Source organism: Erythrolamprus reginae, chromosome 9, assembly GCF_031021105.1.
Source record: "Erythrolamprus reginae isolate rEryReg1 chromosome 9, rEryReg1.hap1, whole genome shotgun sequence".
NCBI classification, from domain to species: domain Eukaryota; kingdom Metazoa; phylum Chordata; class Lepidosauria; order Squamata; family Dipsadidae; genus Erythrolamprus; species Erythrolamprus reginae.
This window is the reverse complement of record NC_091958.1, coordinates 55,663,100-55,674,520: the sequence shown is the minus strand read 5'-3', so window position 1 is coordinate 55,674,520 and position 11,421 is coordinate 55,663,100. Positions and strand designations below refer to the sequence as shown.

Sequence of the window (11,421 nt, the reverse complement as noted above, 5' to 3'; positions counted from 1 at the left end):
TAAGGAACCAATTAGACAGACAGACATCACCGTAAACATATTGCAATTCCTTTATTGTGTTACTCCAACAAAATAACTGTAGCTTCAGAAGAGGGCAGCAAAGTTATTCTGAGTTGATTCTGGTTGCTTTTGGATTGAGAAAGGATGGAGAGGAAACCCTCCATAGGAGGATAGTCGGATACAATTTGTGATATGAGCTACTTCCGATGTGCTATAAAACTGAAATGCAAGAGGGGGAAATGAAGTTTGTATATGTGTGTGTGAAACATTGCAGCTGGGAAAAACCTGCCTTCACTCCATGGGTTTCCACAGAAAAATTCCAATTAACTAGGAAAACCTGCTGTAAAAATTAGTTGGGGCTAATTTCTAGGTAGGCGCAGCACCAAACATCAGCAGGTTGTGGTATTTGTGGATGTTTATGTAAATGAATTAAGACCTGTTGTGTCAGCTTACCCACAAATGCTCATTATCAAGGTTCAAAATAAGAAGAAGAAAAAACCAGCATGTACACCAAGGGGATCCAACCTTTGCAACTTTAAGATTGCTGCTAACATGGCTTTCCACTTACATTTGTGTTTTCAGAATCATGTTGCACACTTATAAGTGTAATCTTTAGTGAAGCATGTATGTACAATTGAAAGGAGTCATAATCTGTCAGCAAATAAGGGCCGAATTTGTAAATCACATCAGCACAAGGTTAGCTTGAATAAATGGTATTCTCTCTAACCTTTGAGAACTTATTTTAAGACCACAAGTCTGAAGGTAACCAATGTACACAATGTACACAACCAAGTTTGCAACCAAACCAATGTACACAATCAAGTTTGCATCCAAACCAATGTACACAATCAAGTTTGCATCCAAAGCAATGTACACAATCAAGTTTACATCCAAAGCAATGTACGCAACCAAGTTTGCAACCAAACCAATGTACACAATCAAGTTTGCATCCAAAGCAATGTACACAATCAAGTTTGCATCCAAAGCAATGTACACAATCAAGTTTGCATCCAAAGCAATGTACGCAACCAAGTTTGCATCCAAACCAATGTACGCAATCAAGTTTGCATCCAAACCAATGTACACAAGAAGTTTGCATCCAAACCAATGTACACAACCAAGTTTGCAACCAAAGCAATGTACACAATCAAGTTTGCATCCAAACCAATGTACGCAACCAAGTTTGCAACCAAACCAACGTACACAACCAATTTTGCATCCAAAGCAATGTACACAACCAAGTTTGCATCCAAACCAAGGTACTAAATCAAGGTTGCATCCAAACCAAAATTAAACGCAGTCACATCTCTTGGGCATCCAAATAATTCTTCTGGACCTTCATCACCACACTCGGCACTGGTGGATGAGTTCCTTCAACGTTCGGATGCCTTCCATGCTTTTGTCCTTCAGAGCCATGGCCAGTAGAACGGTCTTGTTGCCAGCTTCCTGAGACACCGAGGTGACCAGATGCTTGGCGGAGATGTGGACGAGAGGCTGAAAGGAAGCCAAGAGGTTAGAGAACATTTCTCCCCAACTTCACTTTCTCCACCTCCTCCTCCAGTGTGGTGGCCATCTGGATAAGCCATCAAGAAAGCTAATAATAATAATAACAACAAAGTTGGAAGGGGCCTTGGAGGTCCTCTAGTCCAACCCGCTGCTTAGGCAGGAAACCCTACACCCCTTCAGATAAATGGTTATCCAACATCTGCTTAAAACTTCCAGTGTTGGAGCACTCACAACTTCTGGTGGCAAGCTGTTCCACTGATTAATTGTTCTAACTGTCAGGAAATGTCTCCTTAGTTCTAAATTGCTTATCTCTTTGTTCAGTTTCCATCCATTGCTTCTTGTTCTACCCTCAGGTGCTTTGGAGAATAGGTGGACTCCTTCTTTGTGGCAACCCCTGAGATATTGGAAGGCTGCTATCCTGTCTCCCCTGGTCCTTCTTTTCATTAAACTAGACATCTACCCAGTTCCTGCAACCGTTCTTCATATGTTTTAGCCTCCAGTCCCCTAATCATCTTTGTGGCTCTTCTCTGCACTCTTTCTAGAGTCTCCACATCCTTTTTGCATCGTGGCGACCAAAACTGCCGTATTCCACGTGTGGCCTTATAAAGTGGTATTAACCCTTCACGTGATCTTGATTCTCTCCCTCTGTTGATGCAGCCTAGAACTGTGTTGGCTTTTTTGGCAGCTGCTGCACACGGCTGTCTCGTTTTCGTAGATTTTCACAGGTATATGTATGTAGATTGTTCTGAGTTCAGGTTTTACCCTGTGCAATATTTTGAGTGTCTTTGTGACGTTGAAATTATTGGCTTTGTGCTGCTTTGAATATTCATATTTATATTCAAAGCAGCACAAAGCCAATAACTTCAGCCTGATGATGGTGAATGTGATTTCGTTGAAACATTGCAAAGACAGTCAAAATAGCGACATGATCGTAACACTTAAATATGTTAAACGGTTAAATAAGGTTCAGGAGGGAAGTGTTTTCAATAGGAAAGTGAACCCAAGAATAAAAGGGCACACAATCTGAGGTCAGTTGGGGGAAAGATCAGAAGCAACATGAGAAAATATTATTTGACTGAAAGAGGAGTAGATGCTTGGAACAAACTTCCAGCAGACGTGGTTGGTCAATCCACAGTAACTGAATTTAAACATGCCTGGGATAAACATAGATCCGTCCTAAGATAAAATACAGGAAATAGTATAAGGGCAGACGAGATGGACCAGGAAGTCTTTCTCTGCCGTCAATCTTCTATGTTTCTACCCCTGGATTATTGATCTTTAAAAGATGTTGTTGATGATGATGATGATTGTGACTTGTGTCACCTCTTCTTGGCCTTCTCAAAAGAAGATCGAGGAGAAAAAAGGTCTACCAGTACAGCTAGTCCTCAACGTCAGACCATCCTAAGATAAAATACAGGAAATAGTATAAGGGCAGACTAGATGGACCAGGAGGTCTTTTTCTGCTGTCAATCTTCCATGTTTCTATGTTTATAAAATATTACATGGAGAAAAACCCAAACTCGGAACAATCCACATACATATACCCGTGAAAATCTACAAAAACAAATATATAAATATAAATATACCCTGTACCTCTGCATTGTGAGTGCACAGGGAGCTAGTGGACTCCCAAGAAAATAAAGGAAGTAAAGTAAGTACTTGGAGGTGAAACTAAGGTAAGGATGGGAGGAAGAATACCTCATCTTTGCCCAGGAGAACTTTGGTGGTCCACAAAGCTCTGCTGATCCCATCCGGGACGGTTTCAGGCTCCACTGAGACCAAAGTCCCCATTTTCCCATACTGGGTCACGACCACCAGGATTGTGGGTCCAAACGCCGAGCACACCACCTCCGTCGGGATGCCACACACAACTTCCCTGGTCTGCTTTGAGAGCGGGATGGGATGGGTCGCCATAGCACGGATCGGTCCTCGCCCTAAAGGAAACCATCAGTTAATAATAATAATAATAATAATAATAATAATAATAATAATAATAATAAACCAACTTAGAAACATAGAAACATAAAGATTGATGGCTGAAAAAGACCTCATGGTCCATCTCATCTGCTCTTATACTATTTCCTGTATTTTATCTTGGGGTGGATCTATGTTTATCCCAGGCATGTTTAAATTCAGTTACTGTGGATTTATCTACCACGTCTGCTGGAAGTTTGTTCCTCCATCTCCTTCCTTCTCCATCTCCTTCCTTCCTCTCATTTCCATCTCCCTCCCTTCCCAACAAAGCCAAAAACCAACGAATAGGTCAAATCACTTTTTCACTGTCGCTTAAACCTCCCGTTCCCCGCGTCTCCTGCAAGGCTTGTCCAACGGACTCGGCTCGGCTCGCGACCCCGAATCCTGAAACACGACCGCGCCACCCCGGAACCCGGGCCCGGCCCAAGCCTGGAGGGGGAGCTCGCCGGGCTGCCCTCTCCGGTGGAAGCGGCGGAGGCGCTTCCAAAAGGCCCGGGAAGGCAAGCCCACCCAAGCCGCGCCGTCCAAGGGGATGGGAGGGCGGGTGGTCAAGCGTTAGGACCCTCGGGAAGAGAAGGAGGGAAGGCGCAGCGCCCGCCCGGCCTCCGCCTCTCCAGCCGGCCGCCTTTGCGCGCACGAGGCGCGCGGGTGCAATTGCGCCTCTCCAAAAGCTCCTGGCTCGGCTGGGTTCGGTTCTCCGGACCTGGAACCCAACCTCCCCTCGCAGCCCGGCTCCTGCGACCGAGCCCCGCGCTTGCTTGCTTTGCTGCTCGCCTGCTTTCTTTCCAAGCGCCGCTTCTCTCCGCCTCCGCCGGCCTGCGCCGCTTCTGCGCGCCTCCCTCCTCCTCCCGGGCGGAGCGTCGAGCTGGGCGGAGCGCTTGCCCGGAGTCTCTGGGCTCGTGCAGAGCGCCTCCCCTGCTGGGCTCCGTGCGCGCGGCCCGATGGAAGCGGTGGCTGGGTGGAAGGCAAGCGGGACGCTTTCGGCCGCCTGGCTGCCCCGGCCGGGGGGGCCTTCTTGCAAGACTGAGTTCCAAAGAAGGGTCCAGTTTTAGCTGCCCGGAGTCCCTAGTTGGGCGACATAAAACTCAACGAAAGAAAAGGAAGTAAGGAAGGAAGACAAGAGGGAGGGAGGGAAGAAAGAAAAGGGAAAAGGGAAGGAAGGGAAGGAAAGAAAGAAAGAAAGAAAAAGAAATAATGAGGGAGGGAGGGAAGAAAGAAAAGGGAAAAAGAAAGGAAGGGAAAGGGAGGGAGGGAGGAAAGAAAGAAAAGAAAGAAAGAAAAGTCAGTAAGGAAGGAAGGAAGGAAAACGAGGGAGGGAGGAAAGAAAAAAGGGAAAAAGGAAGGGAAAGAAAGAAAGAAAGAAAGAGAAAGAAATAGTGAGGGAGGGAGGAAAGAAAGAAGGGAAAAAGGAAGGAAGGGAAAGGGAGGGAGGAAAGGAAAGAAAGAAAGAAAAGTAAGGAAGGAAGGAAGACAAGAGGGAGGGAGGAAAGAAAGAAAAGGGAAAAAGGAAGGAAAGAAAGAAAGAGGAAGAAATAGTGAGGGAGGGAGGAAAGAAAGAAGGGAAAAAGAAAGGAAGGAAGGGAAAGGGAGGGAAGAAAGAAAGAAAGAGTGAGGGGAGGGAGGGAGAAAAGAATGAAAAGAGAAACGAAGGAAGGGAGGAAAGAAAGAAATAGTGAGGGAGGAAAGAAAGAAGAAAGACAAGAGGTAGGAAAGAAGGAAGGAAGGAAGGATGGAAGTCTGAGTCAACCTGGAGCCTTCTGAGATTCGATCTGCCAAACTGCTGGCAGCCGGTGACCAGCAGAAACAGCCTGCAGTGCTGCCCTCTAACCACTGCGCCACCCAGGCTCAAAACAGAACCATTCAATCCAACCCTGTTCTAACACCCCAGCCCCCAAATCATGCATTAAAGGGGGGGCCACTTTTAATACATGGACCCCGTGATTAATTGGCAACATCTTTTTTTATAGTTGATCAAAATGTTCCTAATTAATGCGGCCGATTCGCCCAATATAGCAAATGTTAATTTAAACCGCATTGATTTAAGGGGCCCTGATTCATACTCGGAGGCATGTCGGGTAGATTAATGGCCTTTATTTTCTTTCCTGAAAACCGCAAGACCTTTAATTTTCATATGATTTATTTGCAGGGTGATGGATTGGAGGGGGGGAGGGAGGGAGCCACGGTGCTTTCAAGAAAGACATCAATGAATGCAAAACCTAGAGGGAGTCGTTTCGAACAGAAATAAGTCCTACCAAAAGATAACCAAAAAGCACAAATAATGCCCAACTCAAGAAGTGATCACACAGAAAATTCCCGAGAAGCATTTGCCTCCAGCTGGGAAAATGCTTGCAAAATATTCCATTGTTGCCTTGAATTTAAAAATAATAAAAATAAAAATCTTAGCCAACTTGCACAAGATGAAAATGAGGAAAAAAAACACCCATGTTCAGGCGGCCTTCCTTCTTTGCTGCCTTCTAGGGCTGTTTTGGAACTACGTCTCCCAGAGTTCCGTGCGAGGCTGACTAGGAATTCTGGGAGTTGAAGTCCCTCAACATCTGGACGGGTGTTGCCATTGAGGAAACTAGGCTGGAAGAACATTGGCACGGCCATTCCTCTAGAGGGCAGCAGAGGTCTATAGAAAAGGTTGCCATTGCTGAACGCATCTACCTTTATTTATGTTTGTTTTGTCAATAGAATAGAATAGAATTTTTTATTGGCCAAGTGTGATTGGACACACAAGGAATTTGTCTTGGTGCATGTGCTCTCAGCGTACATAAAATAAAATATACATTTGTCAAGAATCATGTGGTACAACACTTAATGATTGTCATAGGGGTCAAATAAGCAATGAAGAAGCAATATTAATAAAAATCTTAGGATATAAGCAACAAGTTACAGTCATACAGTCAACATGGGAGGAAATGGGTGATAGGAATGATGAGAAAAACTAGTAGAATAGAAGTGCAGATTTAGTAGAAAGTCTGACAGTGTTGAGGGAATTATTTGTTTAGCAGAGTGATGGCGTTCGGAAAAAAACTGTTCTTATGTCAAGTAGGTATTGTTAGTATACAAAGATATAATATTTATATACATGATACTAGTAAGAGAGAAACATTAGGACAGGGGACAGAAGGCACGCTGGGGCACTTATGCACACCCCTTACTGACCTCTTAGCACAGCAGAAACTTTTTAAAAGTTTTAAAGCTTAGCCACATCCCTTTCTTTTTTTAAAAAGTAATTTTTATTGAATTTTATACATTAAAACATATAAACAAACATCAACACAAATCCAAATATTTTTCAAGTAATTTAACTTTTTCCTTCTAATCCGTATAAGATTATAACTGATTTACAATGAAAATGTGTATGAATATTAGAATATATAGATATAGATATATAATCTTAGCCACATCCCTTTCTGAGCTCCAGCTAAAACGGAGGGTTCCATTCAGGAAGGCCAGATATGGGGAGGGGTCTTCCTCCCCCCTGAATCGGGGAGTCCTGCTTCTTTTAATCCAAACCCTTCTCTTCTTTCCCCCTCCTTTTCTTTAGCCCTGGTTTGGCTGAGATGATGCTTGAGGAGGGGGGAAAATAGGTGCTAATGGGAAATTGATCTTTCAGAGGCAGGAAGATTGAGTCACCCTGTGGGAGGGGGAACGGGGTTGGGGGGGGAGAGATACAGATTGATTTTGCAGTATTTCCAAGGGTGGCCTTAGCAAGACATTATAAAGTGTATGAACAGTTCACATGGTCTTGATTCTATCCCTCTGTTAATTGGAAGGGACCTTGGAGGTCTTCTAGTCCAACCCCCCTGGTTAGGCAGGAAACCCTACACTACTTCAGACAGATGGTTATCCAACATCTGCTTTAAAACTTCCAGTGTTGGGGCATTCACAACTTCTGGTGGCACCCTGTTCCACTGATTAATTGTTCCTACCATTCGGAAATTTCTCCTTAGTTCCAAGTTGCTTCTCTCCTTGTTTAGTTTCCACCCATTGCTTCTTGTTCTACCTTCAGGTGCTTTGGAGAATATTTGAGATATTGGAAGACTGTTCTCATGTCTCCCCTGGTCCTTCTTTTCATTAAACTAGCCATGCCCAGTTCCTGCAACTGTTCTTCATATGTTTTAGTCTCCTGCCCCCTTAATCCTCTTTGTTGCTCTTCTCTGCACTTATTTTATTTTGCAAAAGCTTAGCTAGCTATGGACTATCATTTGGGGGTCCCCCTTGGAGGTATTCTAATCCAGCGGTCACCAACTAGGGGTCCATGGACTGCTGCTGGTCTGCTTTGGTTGTCCGCAGAAAAATTATTTGCATTTTAAAAATATTGCGCTAAATACTATTGAGGTCCAAAAGGTGGGTAAATTTAATCCCCCATGTAGGTGTGGCTTATTGTGTGGGTGTGGCTTGCTGGCCATGTGACCAGGTGGGAATGGCGTGACAATCATGTGACCAAGGGGGTGGCTTAAAAGGCATGTGACTGGGTGGGAGTGGCTTACCGACCAAGATAGGTTTCCAAATAGGTGCTTGGACTCTTTTTCAGTTGATGAAGTCACATTATTTGAATAGCCATCAAAAGGACAAATGATAGACAGCATTGTTTGTTGAGGAGCACAGTAACATTTTAATATTTTGTACTGAACAAGGTTCAGTTTGATAACAGATTAGGCAAGTAGCTCGATTTTCTTGAATTGCTATAAAAGTTCAGTTCTAGATAATGATTAACTGATTAATAGAAACGCAGAAGATTGACGGCAGAAAAAGACCTCCTGGTCCACCTAGTCTGCCCTTATACTATTTCCTGTACTTTATCTTAGGATGGCTATATGTTTATCCCAGGCATGTTTACATTCAGTTCCTGTGGATTGACCAACCACGTCTGCTGGAAGTTTGTTCCAAGCATCTACTCCTCTAATAATTAATCTCCTGGCCTCAAAGAGATACAATTTCCCTCTCTGTTGACTATTACTGAACATCCAAAATATACACTTTAATTCTATGTCTATATGCCATATGTGTACATACATATAACACACAGGCAAACAAATATATATATATAATCTACTATATAAACTGTAAGTGCATGTACACACAAACAGTTCTTCTAAAATCATATATATTCAACCTCATTGACTGCAATAGGGGCGTGCATAAGTGCACCAGTGTGCCTTCCGTCCCCTGTCCAACTGTCTCTCCTTATCTCATTTATCTTTCCTTCCTTTCAAATATGTTCACCTATACTTTTATATCTTATCTTCCATTCTTTTCTTTACTTACATTATTACATATCTTTCTCTTCAATTGTATTATGTATTGAACAAACAAACTAACTAACTAACTAACTAAACAGACAGACAGACAAACAAACAAACAAACAAACAAACAAATAAATAAATAAATAAATAAAAACATACTCAGAGCCCAGAAGGGAAAAAAAGAAAAAAAAATTCAATTTTTTTCTACCAGTTCTGCATACCTGTCCAACATTTTCTACCGGTTCTGTGTACCTGACTGTGCCCCTAGGAGCCCATCCCTGCTGCTCCTTCTCCCCTCTGCCTTCCCCCCCCCCAAATTGCAGGGGTCCAGCAGGGTCTGTTGGTTAGCCTGGCTGGACTTCTGCTCAGCCATTATTTTAGACCCGGTGTGGGGTTGCTGCTGAGCTACTGACGGGGTGATTAATGACGGCATTAATCACCCTACCGTTTTTTGCCTGCCATATTTCAATTAAATTGTAAACGTGTGCTGCAGATCAGTCATTAACTTCCCGGGTGTGAGAAATGGTTCTTTGGGCTCCGCTCGGAACATCACATCACAGCTGCATATTGGAAATAGTTCTTTCTCCTCCCCCCCCCTCTCTGAACAAAATATTGCAAAGGGGCTGTTTTTTCCCCCTTGGAAATAGCTCTTCGCTGTTCAAGATAAGAATTAAAGTGGTAATTGTTCGAGATCACTGTTTTCCAAACTTTAAGATGGGTGGATGTGGGGCGGGAGAAGCTCTTGAAAGATAATAGAATAGGGCATAGAGGATAGGATAGGAATTAGGAAAAGAATATGAATTAAAAATCCAATAGAATAGAATGGAGTGGAATGGAATGGAATGCAATAAAACAGAACATAATAGAATAGAAGAAAATAGAATAAAATACAGAATATAGAATAGAATAGAGGAAAGAATAGAATATGGAATATGGAATAGAATAGAAGAATATAATAGAGGAAAGAATACAATAGAATGGAATGGAATGGAATATAGAACAGAACAGAACAGAATAAAATTCTTTCTTGGCCAAGTGTGATTGGACACACAAGGAATTTGTCTTTGGTGCAGATGCTCTCAGCGTACATAAAAGAAAAAGAAAAAAGAGAGAGAAAGAAAGAAAGAAAGAATGAGAGAGAGAGTGAGAGAAAGAGAGTGAGAGAAATAGAGAAATAGAATAGAATAGAATACAGAATATGAAATAGAATAGAGGAAAAATAGAATAGAGGAAAGAAAATAATATAGTAGAATGGAATGGAATAGAATATAGAATAGAATAGAATAGAACAGAACAGAACAGAGGAAATAACAGATTTTTTTGCAGGGGCTCCTAATAAAGGAACCATTGATTGAATCAACGCTTCAACTACATTGGGCTTGTCGTGTTTGGGGAACTGGATCAGAACATCAGTACTGGGAATAGCTTGGCACAGAATCTTGAATTAAACCACGGTTGGCTACTTTAAGACCCCCGAACTGTGGCTGCAGAAGGAGCAGCAGACCATGTTCAACTGTGCTAAAAGCATTGCCCTGGACAGCCAATTTGGTTTGGGGGAGAGATATCAAGTACCACTTCTTTCTACATGGCTGGTTATTCGAGAAAAATGCCGCCTTAGTCCCCAGCCACCGCCCACGAACTGAGGTTAGGATTCGCCTACTGATGTCTCAGCGTCTCTAGCAGTGATTTGGGGTCAATTCTTTGGATGGCTGCAGAATTGACTTTAGACATGGCTTAAAATGCCCCTTCGAGTGGCCTTAAATGGGGGATTGTTTGGATTTGAGTCCCATGGAATTGGGCTGCATATGCCATATTTTTCAGAGTATAAGAGGCACCTTAGTTTTTGGGGAGGACAGTAGGGAAAAGAATCTGCTTACCAGGTATTTATCTGGTTACCGTCCTTAGTCTGGTCAACTTCAGCACATTATTTTATCCCCTGGTTAAGGGCTTTAAAAAAACTTTATTCTGAGAGAGTAACAATGAAAGAGCTTGCAAGCCAGTAAGAGCTGGGAACATCATCAGCACCTGGAAAGAAACATTCATAGCAAATAGAACAATGGGGAAAAAACCCTGCAAAGACTTAAGGCTTGGAAAACATTCTTCGCAGAGAGTAACAATGAAAGAGCTTGCAAGCCAGTAAGAGCTGGGAACATCATCAGCACCTGGAAAGAAACATTCATAGCAAATAGAGCAATGGAAAAAACCCTGCAAAGACTTAGGGCTTGGAAAACCTTCTTTGCTGAGAGTAACAATGAAAGAGCTTAAACAAGGAGAAAGGTAAATTAGAACTAAGGAGATATTTCCTGACAGTCAGAACAATTAATCCGTGGAATCAAGATCACATGGTTAATACCATTTTATAAGGCCTTGCTGAGGCCACACTTGCAATACGGCATTCAGTTTTGGTTGCCACGATGCAAAAAGGATGTTGAGACTCTAGAAAGAGTTCAGAGAAGAGCCACAAAGAGGATTAGGGGACCAGAGGCTAAAACATATGAAGAAGGGTTGCAGGAACTGGACATGGCTAGTTTGATGAAAAGAAGGACCAGGGGAGACATGAGAGCAGCCTTCCAATATCTCAGGGGTTGCCACAAAGAAGAAGGAGTCCAGCTATTCTCCAAAGCACCTGAGTGCAGAACAAGAAGCAATGGGTGGAAACTAAACAAGGAGAGAAGCAACTTAGAAC

General features: G+C 42.9%; 1 protein-coding gene across 2 annotated transcripts; it reads right to left on the bottom strand.

Annotated features, from left to right (window-relative positions):
* Positions 1–32: 32 nt before the first annotated feature.
* Positions 33–4,391, bottom strand: PSMG3 (proteasome assembly chaperone 3). Of its 2 annotated transcripts, none has more exons than XM_070761364.1 (3): positions 4,255–4,391; positions 3,205–3,440; positions 33–1,494 (listed from the first exon to the last, which is right to left on the bottom strand). In XM_070761364.1, the coding sequence occupies exons 2-3, from the start codon at positions 3,418–3,420 to the stop codon at positions 1,342–1,344; spliced, it is 369 nt and encodes a 122-aa protein (XP_070617465.1). In that variant the 5' UTR covers positions 3,421–3,440; positions 4,255–4,391; the 3' UTR covers positions 33–1,341. The 2 variants fall into 2 exon arrangements, with proteins under 2 accessions (XP_070617465.1, XP_070617466.1); XM_070761365.1 differs by having other exon boundaries at positions 3,779–4,284.
* Positions 4,392–11,421: the final 7,030 nt, after the last annotated feature.